General features: G+C 43.2%; 1 protein-coding gene across 1 annotated transcript in view; it reads left to right on the top strand.

The window, feature by feature from the left end:
• The window catches only part of LOC111228221 (supervillin-like), a 72,158-nt gene extending 49,701 nt beyond the window's left edge, over positions 1-22,457 (top strand). The window contains exons 20-41 of the mRNA XM_022754045.1: positions 5,430-5,595; positions 6,712-6,795; positions 7,167-7,193; positions 7,617-7,703; positions 9,159-9,336; positions 9,442-9,614; positions 10,631-10,786; positions 12,193-12,329; positions 13,358-13,505; positions 13,608-13,753; positions 13,962-14,137; positions 14,964-15,117; positions 15,204-15,483; positions 16,987-17,141; positions 17,241-17,346; positions 17,460-17,667; positions 17,768-17,901; positions 18,018-18,173; positions 19,287-19,430; positions 19,707-19,828; positions 20,063-20,218; positions 21,511-22,457. Coding sequence (XP_022609766.1) covers positions 5,430-5,595; positions 6,712-6,795; positions 7,167-7,193; positions 7,617-7,703; positions 9,159-9,336; positions 9,442-9,614; positions 10,631-10,786; positions 12,193-12,329; positions 13,358-13,505; positions 13,608-13,753; positions 13,962-14,137; positions 14,964-15,117; positions 15,204-15,483; positions 16,987-17,141; positions 17,241-17,346; positions 17,460-17,667; positions 17,768-17,901; positions 18,018-18,173; positions 19,287-19,430; positions 19,707-19,828; positions 20,063-20,218; positions 21,511-21,597 — 3,180 coding nt within the window. The 3' untranslated portion in view covers positions 21,598-22,457. The remainder of the gene's footprint in view (positions 1-5,429; positions 5,596-6,711; positions 6,796-7,166; positions 7,194-7,616; positions 7,704-9,158; positions 9,337-9,441; positions 9,615-10,630; positions 10,787-12,192; positions 12,330-13,357; positions 13,506-13,607; positions 13,754-13,961; positions 14,138-14,963; positions 15,118-15,203; positions 15,484-16,986; positions 17,142-17,240; positions 17,347-17,459; positions 17,668-17,767; positions 17,902-18,017; positions 18,174-19,286; positions 19,431-19,706; positions 19,829-20,062; positions 20,219-21,510) is intronic.
• Positions 22,458-23,566: the final 1,109 nt, after the last annotated feature.

The raw sequence follows: 23,566 nt of genomic DNA, 5'->3' as shown, positions 1-23,566 counted from the left end.
AACATTTGGACCATATGGCCGTAAGGTTTAGATGAAGTATAAGTGAACAGTGAAATAAAAGAATAAAGTGTATGTTCTTTTTGTTTTTTTTGAAGAGCTGATTCAGTCCTTCAGGCTGCTGTTTTCTGAAATAGATAAAAAAAAAAAAAAGAAAAGAAATAGTGAAAATGGGAACAGCACAGGCTCAGTCATCTCGACTCGTACTCCCTAGTTTGTGTCAGGCTCCAAAAACAGTGATGCTACACTCACGAAATAATAAACCTCAATAGTGTCTTTCATGAGATCCTCCCTGTTCGGTAAACACCCACATCCCTCAAGCTCCACGTCCCTGATGTGGAACACAGACTGAGATAACCTGAATGACATTAAAGGCTATTTCTTCAGACTTGACAAAGCTTCTTGTTTTCCACCCTAAACATTACTGGTAAACTGAGCTCCGTGTTTAAAGTCAGGGGGACTGACCCTTTAATAACCATCTTAATGAACTCTCTTACTTGGGTGAGGTTCCTCTTTCCCATGACCTCAGTATTTGTGAAGAAATCCCTGCCACGGCTCTACAGCTGCTTTACTCTTGATGATGTCCTGTGTGTGTGTGTGTGTGTGTGTACGTGCGTGTGCGTGCGTGTGTACGTGCGTGTGCGTGCGTGCGTGCGTGCGTGTTTCCTCTATCTGCGGCCTGTATAGGAGCCAGTCTTTGCTTCTACTTTTTCTGCTGCTCCTGAGCCTCCTTTCCAAACCCCTTCCCCTGATGACTCAGCCAGCCAGGTATGAAGTTGCACCAGAGCTTTCTGCCTGCATCGCCCCCCCCACCCCCCAGCCTACTTCAATAAGCTCTGAAATCCAATCACAAACCCTATTAATCATTTGATTGAGAATCTGTAAAATGTACATTGAGCAAGTTTCACTGTTTCACCACGAATATCTACATCTCTATCTTTAAATTCTTTCTACTCCTTCAGTTGTAGCTTTAAACAATTTTGGCAAAAGCACATCATGATTACAAGTGCTCTGCAGTCCTTTGCTGTTTTATGCCACTAAATATTTACCCCCGCCCCAAAGCTTCATCACTTTGCCTCTAAGCATAACGGCAGCCCCTGCAGCTTCTAGCTTGTGGACTTTTTCCCACCATATACAGCTGCTGTCTTATTTTCTTCATCCTTATCTCATGATCCTCATCCTCTCTTACCTTCCTCTTCCTCATCCTCTGGTTGTGAAGGCCACCAGATCTCCCAGACCTGTGCAGGTGGATGAGAAACACCCCTGGAGACGGAAGGTGACTCAGCCAGCCCTGTGGATACTGTGTGAAGTGCTCTCGCGAATACCCCCCCACCCCCCACCCCACACACACACTGAGCAAAGTTTCTCTAAGTGAACACCAAATGAGTGGCAGTTACTGAAGGAAATTGTCACTGTATTAACTCATTTTAACTTCATGTGACACTAAAATATTTCTAAAGCTTGTTTACTGAGAGAAACATCTGCCCTCACAGGCTTGTTGCATCCTGCAGAATAATTTTCCTGCAGGTGTAGGTAAAAGGCTTGTTTCCAGTGTGAGGGTAGGATTAATGTGCTTCATGTTCATTAATTACCCCCCCTTTGGTATCCTTGTTTTTGCTTGGCTATGTTGTCTGTTTGTGAATGTGNATTCACAGTTTTTTGAATTGACTCTGGTCCCAATCTCATTCGGACTCTGTGTAACTGACTCCTTTTGTTTCTCTTTCAAAAGACATGGAGGAGGTGTCTGATACTGAAGGTGTATACCTACTTTTTTTTGTGTGTGTTGCACTGTATGCACAATTCATCATCACCACCAAAACCACCAATATCATCAACGCTAAAGTGGCTGATGTTGCTATGAGACTTCTATTAGCTTCCAAAGCCTAATAGAATCTAAACCATGTTGACTTTGATGAATATGCATGAGTCTGAATAGCGGAAGAAGAAGTCATATTCAAAGCTTGTGACTGTGTTCACATTAATGTCATTGTGACTGTTAATCATGCTCAGTCATCATAGAATCAACAACATCAGCATCGATGGCTCTATAAACAACAGAAGCTCAGCCCGCCTCCTCAGAGAGGAGATCCATGCTGAGATGAAACGTGATGTAAATTTATGGCGTGTGTGTGTGTGTGTGTCTGTCTGTGTGTCTGTGTGTGTCTGTGTGGTTGTGCAGAGATCAAGGCCATACCAGATCTGAACCTGGAGTCAGACATGAAGCTGGATAAGCTGGAGTCGTTCCTGGGCAAGCTCAACAGTAAAGGTGAGTCTTGCTCAGCGTGCGGTGTATAAGTTCATCAGGCCACGGCTCCCTACTCAGTCACAGAGTGAGGACTCACCTGTCACACTGTTCAAATAATGTGAAACTGGAGCCACTTTATAAACCTGTAATTAGATATAGATTCATGTAATGACATCTCATTCTTATCTGATGTAATAACAGAAACCAAACTTAATGCATTAAGTCCAGTATTCTGCAGTTCACTGTGATTCATTAGAGATTAGTCTTGCATTTTTTCCAGGCATTCAGTATTTTCCTACTTTGAGTCTGTTAGATTTCAGTCCTGGTTGATTTGTATAAACCTGTGGTTACTGCTGACCTGCGCCTCCTTACGGAAATTTAACGGCCGTTTAACATGATGGTCTCATTCCTGAGTAAGTGTCAGAGTCACAGAGGAACATTGCCGTATCACTTCAACGTACACAGATTAAAGGTTTTGCAAATGTATTACTTGAATATCTTCTCTGATGTACAAAGAAAATAATTTTTTTTAATAAACCAGGAAACACTGAAAGAGCCCGTTTAAAGGAGGTTCAAAAGAAGGAAAAACAAACAATATTTATACAACCACAACACAAACCCTAATTAACAAGATGTCCAAATTAGTCTCTTGTCATTCCATACATGTTCCCCATTGGATGATATGATATAGGCAGCAGTTGCTCTGTGATAACATTTAATAAAGGAATTGATGAGAAAGCTTATTGGGATTTGTTATTAGAAGAGGAGCGTCATTAATTAAGGCTTCACTGGCAACAAGTTTTTAAATCGATCAATGATGAGAGCAAAAGTCACTTTCTCCTTTATATCAACACTTTGAACTCAAAGCTCCCTCTCATCCGTCAGATACCAAACATCGTGCAGTCACTGTGCTGCCGAATAAAACCCGTATGGAACATTTACACAACAGATAGTTATGTCTGAGTCCCATTCATGATGATGTGTATTGACCACCCTGCGTCGTAAACAGGCCTTCAGTGGGGAAGTCAACAACAGCTGTGCCTCCACATGTCTTCCATATTATATTCAAATGTGTGTATGCACCAGCTTTTGTCTTCTACATTGTGTCCAGTACATGCATCTGTCATTTCCTGTGAATCAGGCACAGATCGTATCAAAAATTAGTTTTTTACTTTTTAATATAAGTGAAGAGGATTATAATTTCTTTCTTGCGTGGTGGTCGTTCACACGCGATTAGTGTGTCATTGGGCGTGCTGCTAGGTAAGGCTGATATGAAGCTCGCCTCGCGATGGTGCATACGTCTTTCCTGTCTGTCCTGTTCTTGCCCAGACGTCTCCTGGTTTCTGCTAGGCGGGCTTTCCCCTTTTTCCTGTTTGCTTGTTTTGTTTTGGCTCCTCCCCATGTCATTTGTAACTTTTCTCCCGGTGTAACTTAATTGTGAACTTCTGCTGTCCAGTGGCGGCGGGTGCGGTACAGGTTCTTGGCAGGCCGCGCGTCCTCTGCTGCATTGTCGGCTGTGAGGTTACAGCACCTGGTATTCCCGCGTCTGCCTTGTCGCTGTGTTCCTCACACTACAGGCTGTTGGTCTACCTTCACCTACCTGCTCCATCACCAGCTCTACTGCACTCAGTCTCTCATCACGAGAGAGTGTACGAGCAGGCAGCCCGCCATCTCCAAAACGCACAGGAAGGTGGGTTCCTTCCCAGGTTGTTCTGTGTCTCATTTAATTCCCGCTTTACGAGTGACTATTGTTAAGTTATTCTGTGCCCTGTGTGAGTGTAGCCGACCAGTGAGTGACTTCTCTTATGACTGACTCATGTCTTCTCTGTAAATGTTTAGCTTTATCCTGCCTCACATGCTTCTCGTTTCGTATCATATCTACTCGCGCTGTGGTCCTCTTATTACCTTTCTATTATCACTTAGAGCTGTTTATCTCATTTACTGGAGAGCTTAGCAGTCTGCCTGCACCAATGCTGCTTTAGACTTCATTTATGACTTTGTTTACATCCTCAGCTTGCAGGTTCCTGTGTTATTAAAATTTCTGTCCTGAGCCACTGAAGTTGACATCCTCTATCTGCGGCCTGTATAGGAGCCAGTCTTTGCTTCTACTTTTTCTGCTGCTCCTGAGCCTCCTTTCCAAACCCCTTCCCCTGATGACTCAGCCAGCCAGGTATGAAGTTGCACCAGAGCTTTCTGCCTGCATCGCCCCCCCCACCCCCCAGCCTACTTCAATAAGCTCTGAAATCCAATCACAAACCCTATTAATCATTTGATTGAGAATCTGTAAAATGTACATTGAGCAAGTTTCACTGTTTCACCACGAATATCTACATCTCTATCTTTAAATTCTTTCTACTCCTTCAGTTGTAGCTTTAAACAATTTTGGCAAAAGCACATCATGATTACAAGTGCTCTGCAGTCCTTTGCTGTTTTATGCCACTAAATATTTACCCCCGCCCCAAAGCTTCATCACTTTGCCTCTAAGCATAACGGCAGCCCCTGCAGCTTCTAGCTTGTGGACTTTTTCCCACCATATACAGCTGCTGTCTTATTTTCTTCATCCTTATCTCATGATCCTCATCCTCTCTTACCTTCCTCTTCCTCATCCTCTGGTTGTGAAGGCCACCAGATCTCCCAGACCTGTGCAGGTGGATGAGAAACACCCCTGGAGACGGAAGGTGACTCAGCCAGCCCTGTGGATACTGTGTGAAGTGCTCTCGCGAATACCCCCCCACCCCCCACCCCACACACACACTGAGCAAAGTTTCTCTAAGTGAACACCAAATGAGTGGCAGTTACTGAAGGAAATTGTCACTGTATTAACTCATTTTAACTTCATGTGACACTAAAATATTTCTAAAGCTTGTTTACTGAGAGAAACATCTGCCCTCACAGGCTTGTTGCATCCTGCAGAATAATTTTCCTGCAGGTGTAGGTAAAAGGCTTGTTTCCAGTGTGAGGGTAGGATTAATGTGCTTCATGTTCATTAATTACCCCCCCTTTGGTATCCTTGTTTTTGCTTGGCTATGTTGTCTGTTTGTGAATGTGACCCTCACAGAGCAGTTCCTGGAATGCATCAAACATCACAAATTGAGGCTGCATTACAGTGTACAGGTATCCTAATGTAGATCATTCCCTTAACCTCCTGTCAGAAGTGTTCAGCATCTTCTCTTCTCTCTCTCCTTAGAGAATAGCTGAGGCGGAGATGGAGTGCCAGAGGATCGAGGCTCACATGTCCATCCAGGAGAGGAAGCAGCTGATAGTGGCCCAGGAGGAGGCGTGGAAGACCAAAGGCCACGGAGCCGCCAACGACTCCACCCAGTTCACTGTGGCTGCGCGCATGGTGAAGAAAGGTCAGAGGGCGAACTCAACGCATACCCCACTTCAACACACTTCTCTTTCCCCAGCTCTTACGCAAACACGCTGAAATGCATTAAGTCTTTACACCACAGAGAGGCAGACACTGGTTTAATGGTTGAAGTTGTTCCCTATTAGCAGGTATAACTAACTGAGAATGGAATAGGAAGGATGCATGTAACTATTTTAAGGCATCACAGACGGTGCTTCTGTAGCTCCGGATGCTTTTTAGGCTCATGTTTTATAGCTGTAAGTTCCAGTCATTATTTACTACTGTTAATCTGCAAAATTCCTACATGCAGTAAAGAAACCCTGGACACTACTCCAATCAATATTTTTTGTTAACAATGGTTCTAATTAAAGTGTAATTAATGTGTAAGAGTTCGCCCGTAGTGACAAACCCAAAGAAAGTATGACTTAAAGTTGTAGTGGAGCATTTTAGTGTCTCAGCTCACTGCGGTTTTACAGCCACAACTTCAGTGTTTTAGTTCAGTGTTTAATTTAATTCAGCAACTGTTTGCTAACATGTCTGCCATATTAACTTTATAATGTGACATGTTAGTGTTGTGTTTCTAGCCTGCTGCCACAGAGTGCAGAATATCAATTAATGCAGGCTGAAGGGAAACATTCACAGGTGGCATATTGCACAGGTTGAAAGGCAGTTGCTATGGAAGCTTAATAAATGACCTCTGCATACTGTATGTCACTTTCCTGTTTGCCCAGTATCAGCACAGGCTAACAGGCTTTGGTTTGGCACTTCCGGGCCACTGTACTTTGACCACTTCATTTGTATGTGCAAATGTGACACTAATAGCTGCATGTATGCTGTCATAACACAGCATCACGACACAGCCGGTGAGTGAACGCTCCCACATTTTTGATAAAACAGCTGACCGCCCCACCAGTGGTTAACTGTGTTATACTGGTGATACTGAAAGTCTGTCAGTAACAGTTCTCATACAGTGACGACAAATCTACTAATGCAACGAAACTCTGAGGGGAAAAAAGTAAATAACTCTTTGGACATTTCATCAATTGACAATGATGGTGTGTAACCATGTCATGCTGTGTAGGTGATTGGATGCTCATGCTTGTCTGTGTTCCCTCTTCAGGCTTGGCCTCTCCCTCTGCCCTCCAGTCTCCAGTCCCATCCAAACCTAAGAACAGCAGCCCGGCCATCTCCAAACCACAGGAAGGTGGGTTCCTTCCCCAGCTGTCTTGCTCATTTATTCCGCTTTACACAATTTTTTATATCTTCTGTTATACTGTAATGTTATTTTCTGCCTCTCTCTTCTACACTCCTGTGTCCTCTGATTACCTCTTATCACTTAGAGCTGTTTATCTCATTTAGCTGGAGAGCTCAGCTGCTGCACCAATCTGCTTTAGACTTAATTATATGACTTTGTTACATCCTCAGCTGGGTTCCTGTGTTATATAATTTCTGGTCCTGAGCCACTGAGTTGACAGTTTGTTCACTGCTGTTAAATTCACAGTTTTTTGAATTGACTCTGGTCCCAATCTCATTCGGACTCTGTGTAACTGACTCCTTTTGTTTCTCTTTCAAAAGACATGGAGGAGGTGTCTGATACTGAAGGTGTATACCTACTTTTTTTTGTGTGTGTTGCACTGTATGCACAATTCATCATCACCACCAAAACCACCAATATCATCAACGCTAAAGTGGCTGATGTTGCTATGAGACTTCTATTAGCTTCCAAAGCCTAATAGAATCTAAACCATGTTGACTTTGATGAATATGCATGAGTCTGAATAGCGGAAGAAGAAGTCATATTCAAAGCTTGTGACTGTGTTCACATTAATGTCATTGTGACTGTTAATCATGCTCAGTCATCATAGAAACAACAACATCAGCATCGATGGCTCTATAAACAACAGAAGCTCAGCCCGCCTCCTCAGAGAGGAGATCCATGCTGAGATGAAACGTGATGTAAATTTATGGCGTGTGTGTGTGTGTGTGTCTGTCTGTGTGTCTGTGTGTGTCTGTGTGGTTGTGCAGAGATCAAGGCCATACCAGATCTGAACCTGGAGTCAGACATGAAGCTGGATAAGCTGGAGTCGTTCCTGGGCAAGCTCAACAGTAAAGGTGAGTCTTGCTCAGCGTGCGGTGTATAAGTTCATCAGGCCACGGCTCCCTACTCAGTCACAGAGTGAGGACTCACCTGTCACACTGTTCAAATAATGTGAAACTGGAGCCACTTTATAAACCTGTAATTAGATATAGATTCATGTAATGACATCTCATTCTTATCTGATGTAATAACAGAAACCAAACTTAATGCATTAAGTCCAGTATTCTGCAGTTCACTGTGATTCATTAGAGATTAGTCTTGCATTTTTTCCAGGCATTCAGTATTTTCCTACTTTGAGTCTGTTAGATTTCAGTCCTGGTTGATTTGTATAAACCTGTGGTTACTGCTGACCTGCGCCTCCTTACGGAAATTTAACGGCCGTTTAACATGATGGTCTCATTCCTGAGTAAGTGTCAGAGTCACAGAGGAACATTGCCGTATCACTTCACCGTGCACAGATTAAAGGTTTTGCAAATGTATTACTTGAATATCTTCTCTGATGTACAAAGAAAATTATTTTTTTTAATAAACCAGGAAACACTGAAAGAGCCCGTTTAAAGGAGGTTCAAAAGAAGGAAAAACAAACAATATTTATACAACCACAACACAAACCCTAATTAACAAGATGTCCAAATTAGTCTCTTGTCATTCCATACATGTTCCCCATTGGATGATATGATATAGGCAGCAGTTGCTCTGTGATAACATTTAATAAAGGAATTGATGAGAAAGCTTATTGGGATTTGTTATTAGAAGAGGAGCGTCATTAATTAAGGCTTCACTGGCAACAAGTTTTTAAATCGATCAATGATGAGAGCAAAAGTCACTTTCTCCTTTATATCAACACTTTGAACTCAAAGCTCCCTCTCATCCGTCAGATACCAAACATCGTGCAGTCACTGTGCTGCCGAATAAAACCCGTATGGAACATTTACACAACAGATAGTTATGTCTGAGTCCCATTCATGATGATGTGTATTGACCACCCTGCGTCGTAAACAGGCCTTCAGTGGGGAAGTCAACAACAGCTGTGCCTCCACATGTCTTCCATATTATATTCAAATGTGTGTATGCACCAGCTTTTGTCTTCTACATTGTGTCCAGTACATGCATCTGTCATTTCCTGTGAATCAGGCACAGATCGTATCAAAAATTAGTTTTTTACTTTTTAATATAAGTGAAGAGGATTATAATTTCTTTCTTTATGCATGCATAGAAGAGACTTTTACTAGCTCTATGTTAAGTTTTCTTCATGGGGCCCACGGGTCAGGTGACAGAGGTATGTTGGCAAAACATGTTAAGTTGTCTTAATGATGAAAAGTTACAATTTAAATTTGTAAATTTATTCATTAGCAGTACATTTGTCAAAGCCTGTGCAAACATGACTAAGACTATATTCTGTGGGAGTAACTTCAATGAATCCTGGGATAAGTGTGATCCTCACGCAGCCATGTCTTCTCCCCTCCCAGTGTGTGGACTTCCAGAAGCTACCATCACAGTGACAGAGAAGAAGGTGAAGGAGGTGATGACCCTAGAAGATGAGACTTTCTCCAAGTTCTACCGCCACGTGGAGGAGCTGCCCTCCATCGTCAACAGGGTGGAGATAGACGACGACTTTGACGCCATCTTCGGTCCGCAGGTGCCAAAGTAAGTTTTCACTGCCGGACGTCGCTTTGAAGTAACAATAACCCTGACTAAGCCATCATTATGAGGCCCTTTCCTGTTAATCTTGACCCTCCCCTCCCCTCCCAGGCTGACCTCGGAGATGGTGCAGCACAAGCGAGCGGTGCGCCCGGCGCGCAACGTCCAAGCGTCCAGGAACCCTCTGAAGATGCTCGCCGCCAGGGAGGACATCAGACACGAGTACACAGAGCAGAGGCTGAACGTGGGGCTGCTGGAGAGCAAGAGGATGAAGGCTGAGAAGAGTGAGTGAGAGAGGATGAGGAGCTGGAGAAAACATGAGATGAAAATACTCAGGGACACTACATGTGACAAAATTGTCTCTAAATTTGCACATATTCAGTATAATTGTTCATGTTCCACTATTAAACCTTGAATGTTGAAGTGAAATTTATACGTTATAGTCTCTTTAAGTTGTTCTAATTTGTCTATGACATCAAATTCTTCTCATTAATCAATAATCAGTCCTGGCCGGTCCAAAGGAAATCAAACATTTTTGATAAAGTGCAGTAGGTGTTTGTCTGTGATCTTATTTTCCCCTTCCTGTCAGACTGTGTTGTGAAGTGTCTTTTATAGGTGTGACGCTGCAGAAATACAACAACAAACATGTCTGCCTTCCTGTGATGAGCTGTCATCCTGTAGTGTAATCTGCACCTGTTTAGTCCGCCTGGATTCGTCTTGTCTTTATAATATTGGTAGAAAGGCGAAAGGCTCCCACCTTAACAGCGAACAGATAAACAGCAGTACAACATGTTCATCAATCAGATACTAAATGAAGCATCACTGATATGATGCACACTATAAATAGTCTCTCCATGTTGTGGATTAACCCACTCAAACTACTTTGGGACTTTAACTGACCCACATCTCACACCAGATCTGGGTCCTGGAGTCTGTTTCCTGTCATTGTGCAGAGCAGTCCTCAAAATCTTAGTGCACGTGGTGAGAGTGACGTCAGAGAACCTGCAAAGAACCATGCAGCTTCCTCCTTCCCCTCCTCTGACAGCAATAAAAACTTAAACTCTCTCTGGAGCATTTGTTGCTGTCGTGCAGAGACCTTCATTGTTGTGTGTGTGTGTGTGTGTGTGTGTGTGTGTGTCTGTCTGGCTGGCTGGCTGGCTGGCTGGCTGGCTGTCTGGCTGTCTGGCTGCTGCTTCTTTACTTATCCACATATAAGCGTTAAACATAATGATTTGATGTTCCGTGTGATGACCTCTCTCTCTGTCCCTCTCTGTGTTCTGCTATGTTCTGTTCACTGCAGTGAATAAGAACTCAGGGTTCTCTGAGGTGGCTCTGGCTGGACTCGCCAGCAAAGAGAACTTCAGCAACGTCAACCTGCGCAGCGTCAACATCTCCGAGCAGATGTCCAACAACAGCGCCGTGCCGTACAAGAAGCTCATGCTCTTGCAGGTCAAAGGTCAGTTGAATGCAGAGGCTTCCTCAGCTGTACACACACAGGTGCACCTGAATTCACAACATCTGAATATTTAGTATACAGACCTTTTGTCAGAGAGAAGCCTGAGAGAGGAGATGTAAAACTACACTGAGGTGGTTTTTGGTTCCTTAAACCACAAATACATCTTCTTATGGATCAACACTTCAAATAAAACACTGGAGAAGTGTAAAGTGTAAAAAAGAGACCTTTAATATGAAATAAACGAAATACGAAAAAAAAACTGTGAAAGGAATTTTTAACATTTTTAATGTTTTTATTTGATCATTAGATCATTTTGTTTTAAAACCTTCCAAAACAAACCAACATTTTTTTATATTATTACATCTTTTCAACAGAATTGTACTGTTTTGCAAATGATTTGTCGGCCCACTTGCAATATATTCGCGGCCCCCACCAGTGGGCCCCGGCGTCAAGTCAAGGTCAATTCATCCATTCTGCATGTCAGTGCATTTGACCCCAGGACCTTCTTGCTTTGAGGAGACGGTGATAACTACTGTGCTAACATTCAGTTTCAGTTCACAAATGTAACTGTAATGTAGAAACCACCATGGTCAACTTTTTAGACCTCAACCCACCAACAGGGAGTCCAGGCAGCTGTCAGATGACGGAACAAAAAACATTCAGAGGTTATCACGCTCTACCAAGAAATACTTTGTCTTCAAATCGTCCTCTTTGAGTAACCAGTCTTAAGGTTTCAGTTTATTTACTGCATCGAGCTAGCCAAACAGAAAGATATATAAAACTTCTGTCCACATTTTCCTTATCTGTTAAATTAGCTGTTTGTTTTGTGGAGTCAAGTGTGAAATATTCAGCCAGTGAATCAGTATGTTTAGTAGTGTTTCCACTCAGTTGCTCAAGTGGATGGAAAAACAAATAGTTTTACACAAAGCTCTGGAGGATGCCGTCCTTTCCTTTCCAGAGGATATCTATAATGGGAGACGAGAGTCGGTCTATTTTGGTGTCTTCGCACCTCCTCCACGAGTCTGCTGGTGACAGCTGTGGCTCTAAATCATTCTCCCCAGGTCACCTCACGCTATCCCGGGCTGATCCTCTCCGCCAAACCCCACTGAGTGTAATCCACTACACCGGGGGGGGTACTCGCTTTGTTAGGAGGTCAACTGACTCCAACCCGGCAGTGTAGCTGAGTAGCTTCTGCTGGTTTCTGTTGAGCCAGAGGGATCCTGAACCACCAAGGCTCCTAAACAACCCTGTGTACTTGACAAAGCAGACTTATCTACATACATGTACAGGATCAAATGGCGACGGCGGGCACATTGTTGCCCTGACACCCCTAGTATGATAACACAGTGATAATCAGAGCTGTCACTGATGAGCCCACCTGTCTGCGTGTCTGTATGTAAAACCAGGCCGACGGCACGTCCAGACCAGGCTGGTGGAGCCCAGAGCGTCCTCCCTGAACAGCGGCGATTGTTTCCTGCTCATCGCGCCGCACCACTGCTTCATCTGGACCGGAGAGTTCGCCAACGTCATCGAGAGGAACAAGGTTAGTACCAACACAAAACATTAGAAAAGTAGAATCACGTCCTCGTGGTTGTCTGCCTCCGCCACTCAGACTAGTTTCAGGTTACATCCCTATTTATTTAGAGTCAAAATATATGAACCATTTGTGTGAAATTTCATCGTAATTGCTGTGTGACTGGCTAAAAAGTGTTTTGTTAGGTCACACTGACCTTTGACCTTCGACCACCAAAATCTAATCAGTTCATCTTTGAGTCCAGGCGAACTTTTGTTCCAAATTTAAAGAAATTCCTTCAAGGCATTACAGAGATATTGCGTTCATGAGGCCAAAACCATGACCTTGACCTTTGACCTTTTGACCACCATAAAGCTAATCAGTTCATCCTTTGAAGAAGTTCCATGAAGGTGTTACTGAGATATCGTGTCCACCTGAAAACAATATGCGTCCGGCTCTGACTGTCACCGGCGCAGAGGCAGAACAAGCTCGTCTGAGTAAAACTTGACTTCAGTCGTAGCGACGTCGGCTGGCTTCACGTGCAGGATGTCAACACGGCCGTGGGAGGAAGCAGCAGTGGCAGCAGCAAAGGAAGCAGTGTGTGAAGCGAAAAGGGGTGTAGGGGTGTGTGTGTGTGTGTCTGTGTGTTTGTGTGTGTGTGTGCGGGGTTGTTGCAGGAAACTCGCACAAAACAAGGCTATTGTTGAAAGCCCAGACTGGCTGCTGACCTTTGATTGACTGAGCAGAGCGCTGACCTCAATCTGACAGAAAGGAAAGCACTGAGCCGTGGCCCACATCATTTAATTCAGTTCATTATGAATCTGTTTGATAAAATGGTTTAAACAGACTTTTCTTTGTATCTTAGAAAGTGTTGAACCAAGTTTTTCTTCCATAATGATGTCTAAGAAATGAACTTAAAAATCATTATGATGTGTTCGTTATGTTTTTGCCAAGTGTAAACAGCTCGTCAACCATTTCAACAGAGAACCTGTGTTTTTTTTTTTTTTTGATTCAACAGGAACTTATTCACAATAAGTTTTTTTTTTTCTTTCTTCCAGGCTTCAGAGTTGGCCAACTTCATCCAGAGCAAGAGGGATTTGGGTTGTCGGGCCAACTACGTTCAGGTCATCGAGGAGGGCATCTGCACAAACAGCCACCCTGCCAAGGAGTTCTGGAAGATTCTGGGAGGACAGTCAAATTATCAGTGTAAGTGATTCATATTCATATCTGACGCTGTCTGAAGCTGGAGGAAAACAAACAGTCCCTGAAGCGCTGTAATGCAGTGACCTCGTCTCTTTCCTTTTGCAGCTGCAGGAACCCCAGATGAAGATGAGCTGTATGAAGGCGCCATTGTGGAGACGAACTGTATTTACCGCCTGATGGATGACAAACTGGTCCCAGATGATGACTTTTGGGCCAAGATGCCTCGCTGTTCCTTGCTCAACCCCAAAGAGGTCAGACAACCTGAATTAGTCTTTTTTTCCCTGCTGACATGTTTTTGACGTTTTATGTTTTACTTGGTTCCCCCCAGTGGTCAAAAAAAGAAAAAAAAAAAACACTGTAGCAGCTGCTACTGTTGGCTTGTAAAACCTCTCTCTCTCTCTCTCTCTCTCTCTCTCTCTCTCTCTCTCGCTCTCTCTCGCTCTCTCTCTCGCTCTGCAGGTTTTGGTGTTTGACTTCGGCAGTGAGATGTACATTTGGCACGGGAAGGAAGTGACGCTGGCACAGAGGAAGGTGGCCTTTCAGCTGGCCAAGCACCTGTGGAACGGCACCTTCGACTACACCAACTGCGACATCAACCCGCTCGACCCGGGAGAGTGCAATCCACTCATACCCAAGTATGGAAACGCTGCTCACGCTGCAGCTCAGACACATGATTAGATACTTGCTGTATATGCAGCTGATCATTCATAGGATCTGGACTTTATACAAACTGCGCTCGCCTTTGCAAAATCATTACAAAGCAATCTCACCATCTGTCTCTTGACTCTTTCCTTTTAATTTTTCCTGTTGCCAACAAGCTATCTATTTTCATTCTACAGTTTTTGCCATGGATTTAATCTTTTAGCGCGCAGTCAGACTGAGATAGCAAACAAGTATACGATGCGGTCTAGCCAGCGACAACATGAAACTTCCTGTAATTGGCTTATCACAGTGATAGGCCCTAAAGGTCCCATATATGAGATTTCTATGTGTTGTTTGATTGTAAAGCAGGTCTGGGTTCTATATTAATACTGTGAAAGTATCAAAGCGCTCAGTCCATAGAGAAATGCACACTACACTGAGATGGTTCCTGGTTCTTGAAACCACAAATATATCTTCTTATGGATCAACAGAGGAAAAGTGGAAAATATAGGACCTTTTAATATGAGGAAAAAAACAGTGGAATTAGTTTTTAAACATTTGTAATGTTTTTACAGATCATTTCATTTTCAAATGTTTAAAAACATTATTTTATATATTTCTTTGAATATATATTATTACATCTTTTCACCAGAGTTGTACTGTTTTGCAATTGATTTGTCGGCCCACTTGCAATATATTCACGGCCCACCAGTGGGCCCTGGCCCACAGGTTGAACTGAAAGCAGAGACTATTACTACAACAGTGTATGGAAAACATTTTCATTGTGTCATTGATGAACTGTGTCCTCTCCACCTGTAGGAAAGGCCAGGGTCGACCTGACTGGGCCGTGTTCGGCAGACTGACTCAGCACAATGAAACCACTCTATTCAAAGAGAAGTTCCTGGACTGGAGCGACTCCAGGAAAACCCCCAGCCCCACAAAAAACACCAACGACCACATGACAGATCAAAAGGTATCAGGAAGTACCTCATCACGTAAAAGTCCTAATCCTGTCAGTGATGTGTCAGAGAGGATTATACATCTCATCTCCACCCCCAGGAGCAGTCCACCTCCGATCAGCCCCGGGCGTATGACGCCTCCCTGATGCTGCCCCTCCATCAGGCGCCTGTCTGCACCAAACTGGATGGGTTTAACGTGGGGCGGGGCTACAGCCTGGTGGAGGCGGAGGATTGGCGGAGCTATGAGATCAGCACTCTGGCGGTGGAGGTGTGGCACATCCTGGAGTTCGACTACAGCCGCCTGCCGCGCCAGAGCATCGGCCAGTTCCACGAAGGCGACACCTACGTGGTGAAGTGGAAGTACATGGTCAGCGCTGCAGGTCGGTATCGATTTCCTGCTGTATAACTGGGACACTTTCACACAGAGTATGTGACTCTAACCCACAGAACTTTATTTTAGATTCTAAACTCTGGCAGGACGTGTTAGAATGAACTGTGGTAAATGTGCATGAAATGATACAAAAGACACTCAGAACATTTTCATTTGATGCCGTGGTGCAGAAAGTGTTACTCTGTTTACACTTGTAGAGTATGCAAGGCTGCAGAACAACAACGTGATGTTTAGACTGAATGCACCACTAATAAGATCATGAGCATTTTGCAGAAACCACAGGTACTACGTGATCTTGGGTTATGTGTGGGAGACTGTAGATCTTGTCAACATATCTCTCTCTGAAATACCTCTGACTCACTCTGAGAACATCCAAGAATTTCAGAGCACATCTTTGATGTAGACACCAATCCTCCTCCAGCCAAATGCCCACAGATGTGGGTCAAGATGTTTTAGTGAGACGTGCCACTACAGGCCATATTATCACCATTATTGTAACCAAAAAGGGAGAAAAAGTAGCCAGTTAGCGGTCATATGGTACAGTAATATTTTGCTGTGAACTGACTAAAATAAGAAACACTGGTGAGGTGTGGTCTGGCGCGTTGCTGCTGTATCTTGAGGCAGTGCAAAGTAATTGTGCTATTGACCAACAAACAGTATTCCACTGTTATTTTAAGGGCGCATCCTGACAAAATTGCACCGCTTTCAGCATTGTGCCAGAACACAGCGCCAGACCAGATTGTTGACTGTGTTCACCCTTCATTAAATCACCAGGCTGCACTATAACCACACACACCTCTACATACATCAGAGTGGTCGGTTTTAACTTGATATAACCACATTTATTATTCAAATTTCAACAAAGGGTGCAAAAGCATGCATTGTACCCTCTGTCTGATATTTTGCACCCGGGCCTGTGTGGTGGAATCCTTCTGTTACTGTAGACAATCTGCTCACATGCTTTCACTTTGCACAGGAGCAGATCTGCTTCCTCTTAGGGAACTACTGGCAAATTCTCCATTATAATAGCAATCCGCCAAGGTGCAGCCACGCCTGGCTTTTAAAAGGGAATGGGAGGTGGCACTCTGATCGGTTTATTGCATGTTGAGCCCAAAACACACCCATTATTGATTAAGAGACCAACCCTTTTGAACAATGCAACCATTTTCTCCACTGTTAAAATAGCAAAACTGGATTTGGACACACCCAAACTGAACTTGCTCCATGTGCTCAAATCATTAAAAAAGGGGCCCCTAAGATTAATATAGTTTAATATTTGCTTGTGAAGGTGTCTCAACTTAATTCCAGTTGTATAAATGTGGAGGAATTGATTTTAGTGCATTTACACTAGATGCATGGAGACACAAAATGTATGCATCCATTAGTCAGGTCTTGCAGCAGATCACAGTGACCATTGCAAAAGGTGATAGCAACTTGCAACATTTTATAGTTTTCCGTCACACTCCTTCATTAGTGTCTTTGTAACAATCAGTTGGGAAGAGACAGAACCCGGAGCAGCTGAGGACGGCGGGGGCCGGGAAGGAGAAGTGCTGCTACTTCTTCTGGCAGGGCCGCAACTCCACCGTGAGCGAGAAAGGAACATCGGCACTGATGACGGTGGAGCTGGACGAAGAGCGAGGAGCGCAGGTGCTGTACACAAAGTCTGGTTACTCTGTGTGTTTTCTGTGTGTGCAGACAGCCTGACTCATCCTGTTTCTCCTCCTGTTTCACCTCCTCTTCCTCCAGGTTCAGGTCCAGCAGGGTAAAGAGCCTCCATGCTTCCTGCAGTGCTTCAAGGGAGGGATGGTGGTCCACTCAGGGAAGAGAGAAGAGGAGGAGGAAAACTCACAGAGTAAGAGCAGAATATTACTTCAACGCCGTCACTGCTCAGGAAAAACAAACCATCCAGAGGAGCTCTGTATTTTCCACATCAGTTACTGTGAACACAACACTGTCTTTCCTCAGATGACTGGCGTCTGTACTGCGTGCGGGGAGAGGTGGAGGTGGAGGGCCACTTGCTGGAGGTGGCCTGTCACTGCAGCAGCCTACGCTCCAGAGTCTCCATGGTGCTGCTGAGCGTCAGCCAAGCCCTCATCTACCTGTGGCACGGCTGCAAGACTCAGGCACACACACGGGAGGTTGCACGCACCGCCGCCAACAAGATCAAAGAGCAGTGAGCGGAAAACTTTCCTCACTCCATTTAACAGAGAACGAAAGGAAATCGTGAGATCTGAAACAATGTCGCTCACTGTGACACCTTTGTCTTTGTGCAGCTGTCCTCTGGAAACGGGCCTCCACAGCAGCAGCAAGGTGACCATCCGGGAATGTGACGAGGGAACAGAGCCCACGGGATTCTGGGAAGCCCTTGGGAGGAGGGACAGGAAAGCGTACGACTGCATGCTGCAAGGTGGGGGAAATATGAGTGTGCGAAACATGACTCTTACCTTTTCTATACACTCAACAGATGCAGGGTGTGAATAGTGCAGTTGTTTATGTGTCATATCTTTGACCTTTGACCTTCAGACCCAGGCAGGTTCAACTTCACGCCTCGTCTCTACCAGCTGAGCAGCAGCTCAGGTGAGTTTGCAGCTGTGGAGTTCCTCTACCCTGCCAGAGACCCCAAGGAGGTCAACTCCATGCCCTTCCTGCAGGAGGACCTTTATGCAGCCTCACAGCCAGGTACACACACACACACACACACACAGCACACATGCACACACACACACACCCATGCAACACTCACCCACACACACTGCACACACCACACACACACAACACACACACATGCACACTCACACACACACACTCACACTCACACACCACACACACATGCACACTCACACACACACATGCACACACACACACACACACACACACACACAATGCACACTCACACACACAACACACAATGCACACACCACACACACGCACACACATGCACACCACACACAACAATGACACAGCCCACAGCACACACACACACACACACACACCATCACGACACACACACATGCACACACACACACACACACACACGCACACACACACATGCACACTCACACACACACGCACACGCACACCACATGTCTACACCCATTTCATAACCCTGGCTTTCATCTATCAGCCCCAGTGTTTTGATAAATTGGCCAGTTTACCCATTAGTACAAAACATGAACCTTAATGTCAAATCTATTCATTTGTATTCACTATACTGAGTGATGACAGGTTAAAGTTGAGACCAAATATTCTTGGTTTGGAAACGAGACCGACGACTTTCCCTAATTAAATGAAAAATAAATATGTTTGTCATTGGGAAAGTATATTTTCAGCTGTTGTTCCCCTGAAATGTTTCCAAAAATCAATTGTACAAAAACTTTTTCCAAGCATTTTCCATTAACCTTTACGATAAAATCCCAAAGATATTCAGGTTATAGTAACATAAAAAAGCAACAAATCCTCACATTGGATTGGCTGGAATCAGAGAATGGATAACATATATATAATAATGATGATAATAATAGAGTAATTGCTTCAGCTCTAATGTTGATCTAGTAACTTGAAAAAATGCTGGGAGGCCACCTCACCAAAAACTTCAAGAGCACAAACCTGGAGAAAATTTTATTTTTCTCTTAGCTTTAGAGTACAAAAAAAAAATGAAACAAATAAATAAAGCATGGATGAAAAGACAGGAATTTGTCTCATTTTGAATTTGTGAAGGACATCTCAAAAAAGAAAATATTGACCTCTGTAATTAAGGTGGAAATCATCTTGTTTCCACTCTCCTGTGTTCAGCCCTGTTCCTGGTGGACAACCATCATGAGGTGTACCTGTGGCAGGGCTGGTGGCCTCAGGACAGCGAAAGCACCGGCTCAGCCCGAATCCGCTGGGACTCTGACAGGAAGTGTGCCATGGAGACTGTGCTGCAGTACTGCAGAGGTAGTCCACTTCATTCTTATTATTTCTAGACACGTACAAGTCACAAATTCTGTTGTAATATTTTACTTGTTCCTTCTTTAACCGCTTTATGTGAGGTCTGGGAGAACATCCACAGCATTAGTCACACCAGTGTGGGAAGTGTAGTGCAAAAACAAAACTGCAGTGACTGTTTGTAACCTAATTTTAAGAAAAAAAAGGAAATCCTGATGTGCTGCTTCAGAACCAAAGACCTACTGTTGTTTTATTTTATTTTATTTTATTTTATTTTATTATTAGAAAAGAATGAGAAGAAGCCCCCTAAATCCTATCTGATCCACGCTGGTCTGGAGCCGCTCACCTTCACCAACATGTTCCCCAGCTGGGAGCACAGAGAGGACATCGCTGAGATCACTGAGAGGGTGAGAGGATCAGATCATTTTATCTGATTACTACATCATCTGATATGAAACAGTGCTGCTCACAGTGTAGCCATCAGTGCACTCTCACTTACTGAAATATGTGCACTTTACTGTGTAAAGCCATTATCCCTTATTGATTTTTCAAATTAAATTTGTTATTTAATATCCAACTCTCTGGGTTCTTTTTGCATTGAAGTTATATTGACAGTGTTGTGTGTGTGTGTGTGCTCTCAGGAGGCAGAGGTGTGTAACCAGATTATCCTGGTGGAGGATGTGTTGGCCCGGCTGTGTAAAACCACGTACCCCCTGGCAGACCTTCTGGCCCGGCCGCTGCCTGAGGGAGTCGACCCTCTTCGCCTGGAGGTCTACCTGTCCGATGAGGACTTTGAGGTAGGAGACTGTCACTCATGTCACTGTAACCAACACAATCAATATAAATATCACCATCAGTAAAATCACTGTATGTCAAACATCCAAAAAATCATTTATATTTAAATTTACATACAAATTTCAACTTCTAACTTTTCTAAGTTTCCCAGATGCCATGATTCGACTTTTTTTTTGTTTTTAAATGTAGATGTTACATATTATTTTATTGTGTAAATGTAGCTTATTGTAATTTTTGCAACACAGAACCTAAAGGAGCAGATACACATGTTGGTATTAAATTGTGACAAACACAATTTAAATGGAAACATTTTGAACATGCAGCAGCTTTTTAACCAAATCTCAAAAGACAAAAAAAAACAACAACCCTCTGACTTTCCTGCCCTGTCTGTGGCTCTCAGCCTCAAACCCGCTGGTTCCTACTGGAGATGTCAATCTTAAAAAAGGATCACGAATATAATAATTTTATTATTATAATTCTCATTAATGAATTTGATGCTGTAGTGAGTATTTCCAGCACCAGGACAGTGTGCATATGTCAGACTGAGTAAAAATAAACATGTGTGTGTGTGTGTGTGCGCTCTCCTTAGTAATGAAGGAACATGTCACACAGGGAACAGTGTGGCTCACTGATGTGTTTTTAATAGTTGATAAATATTAAGGTGTTCTCCATCAGTCTGGAATATTCTGTATAAATGTTCATCCTGACTTTTCTCTGGTTATTTGTTGATCTTTCTGCCTGTTCATTTCCCTCTTCGTTCATCCCTCTCTTTTGCTTTTCTATCTGCAATCTTATGTTCTGCCATATTTTCTCCATCCTCTTGTCTCTTCGTGAACTCATCTACTTTATTCATTCGACCCTCCAGGGTGTAGGGGCTTATGGGAAGGTGAGTGGTCTGAGTTGAGCATGGATGACTCGTTGCACAGCATCCTCACTCTTTATTCGGCTCATAATCCATTTTCCTCTCAGCTCTGCTTCACTAGAAACATCTAAAACACCTAAGTCCTCATTTGCGCAGCATGCTGTTCACTCACAGTCTTCGAGTCGGTGTGGACACCACACTGAATCCTGGAAATATGAGGTCTTTGATCAAACTGGAAACGGAACTTATTTTACTGGAGTAGAAGAATGGAGTTTGTGTTTTTAATCTCACTGATGCATGAGTGTGTTCTCAGAGGTTACTCATTCCTCACCGTACCGGCAGCAGGATTTGCTGGTTTGAAGTTTGTATGGTAAACTAAACCATGTGACTGCTGGTGCTTCATGCTGATTGTGTGCATGACTGGTCCCACAGAAAGCCCTGGAGATGAGCAGAGAGGAGTACGGGGGTTTGCCCGTCTGGAAACAGGTGAACTTGAAGAAAGCCAAAGGACTTTTCTAAACGGCTGGAACAGAGAGATGGACTAAAGCCACAGAGATGTTGTTTTGTCTCCTCTTTTATTTACGCCTGCACACAACAGAGGCTCAGGGGTAGCGACTCCTGAGTTAATGGAGGGATGAAGAAGCACGAGAGGAGTTACAAAGTCGTGTTAGAGATGATCAGCGGGCGAGAGGTGTGCCAGCTTTCTCGCGCCGCAGATTTCTTTCTCATCTGCTTTTTGTGTCGGTGTTTTTGTCAGTAGGAGACAAATGTAGGCAGATGTACCTCTGAGTGAAAACAGAGCTTGTTTAAATGTACACTCTGTTAATGTTTGTACATATGTACAATACACAGGACAGCCAGTGCCCTTACAGTGTGGGCGAGTGGGAGCAGGCCTGTCAGCCCGTTCAACACACTCCACTTTAGACTCTCTGCTACTCCTGTATGTATGTTTATGCAGTTCAAATAATTTATATTTATATCAAATCTACATAGGATTTTTTAAAAGCTTCATGAATATTCACTGAACTAAAATAAATAGAATAAAGTGTATAATGAATGTTGAGGAGGTTTGTGTCATATGTTGATAAATACTGGATCTGTCTTGCTGTACAATTCACCATTTGCCATTTACAAATCAAACGATGCAGTTTTTTTTTTTCTCTTTTTTTTTGATGCGTTTAGTGTCGTTAATATTTCAGATAGAAGAAAGGATACAGGCTTGATTAAAGGCAAAGATGGAGTGATGATGAAATGTATTTGATTTTTAAGTCCCACAGTGTATAGTGCCTTGCTTTGTGTACAGTTTATATACAGATCATAGTCTGCATTTTGAAGACTTTTGTGATATGAAGAGCTACTAGAGAAATAAACCCTGAAAGTTGAACATCTGAAAACTTGTTGCCCTTTATTTTGTCTTCATCTAACATACAGATTACGGTTCTGTTAAAGTTGCATCACTTATTGAGTTAAATAATATTTAAGGAAAGTTTGATTCACAGCTTTAATTACTGTATAATAATATTAATAACAATAACCTTTCTTTGTATAGCACCTTTCATACAGGAAATACAGCACAGAGAAATTACATGCACCAGCTGCTTCACATAAAATGAACATAAAGACATTAATGCAAAATGAGATGGAATAATAATAAATTAATGACATAGAAATAAAAAAATAGAAATAAATATTAAATAAAATATATCAACTTAATTAAATTAAATGAAGTGGTGTCCATAATATGAATTGGTTGATCAGCCAGTAGAGGGCAGTATAGCACTAACATCTGCAGACTGACAACAGGACTGTTGCAGATACTCAGATCAGTTACACTCTCGTAGTCAGGCTTATTTGACTCATATTAGATCACTGTCAGTGTCAGTAACACTGAGCGGACTGTGTTTGCACAAATATTTTTAATTCAAATTTACACGCAGACCACTTTCTTCTTCTATGGTGCACTGTCGAATAAATAGAACATGTGCACAGAAACAGATCAGCAGTTGCTCAGTCGTTCCTACTCAGGGGCTGAAGTACAATTTTGAAAGCTCAATAGATGATCAGTTGTTTGGGAAAGCAAAAAAAAACAAATCCTGTTCTAATGAATTATGTTCTTTTTTTCCCCTTATGAAGCACCTGGGGAAAAGCATGCACCTGATCAGGAAGAAAAACACGAGGAGGGAACAAAAGTTGAATTAATGTGATTTATAGGCCTTTTTCAAAGCAGACATTTTGACTTTGTCATGGTGGGAAAAGCAGGTGTTACTAATAACATTACAGACGGCTCTGGTCTATTCTGGTCTAAGTGTAGCCTACTTGTACGGCATGATTGTGTGACAGTGAACCAACAAGCACCAGAACAGGACCCTGAAACTGAAGCAGCTAAATGGAATCCAGCCGTCATTCATTTTAATAATCACGTCTCTGATTTTCCTTTTTTCACGCGTTAAAATATCGTCTGAAAAAAGCTTATTCGGCAGCAATTAAA

The sequence above is a fragment of the Seriola dumerili genome, unplaced genomic scaffold (genome assembly GCF_002260705.1).
Source record: "Seriola dumerili isolate Sdu_G_001 unplaced genomic scaffold, Sdu_1.0 BDQW01000216.1, whole genome shotgun sequence".
NCBI lineage: Eukaryota > Metazoa > Chordata > Actinopteri > Carangiformes > Carangidae > Seriola > Seriola dumerili.
This window is presented reverse-complemented; position numbering and strand designations above follow the sequence as displayed.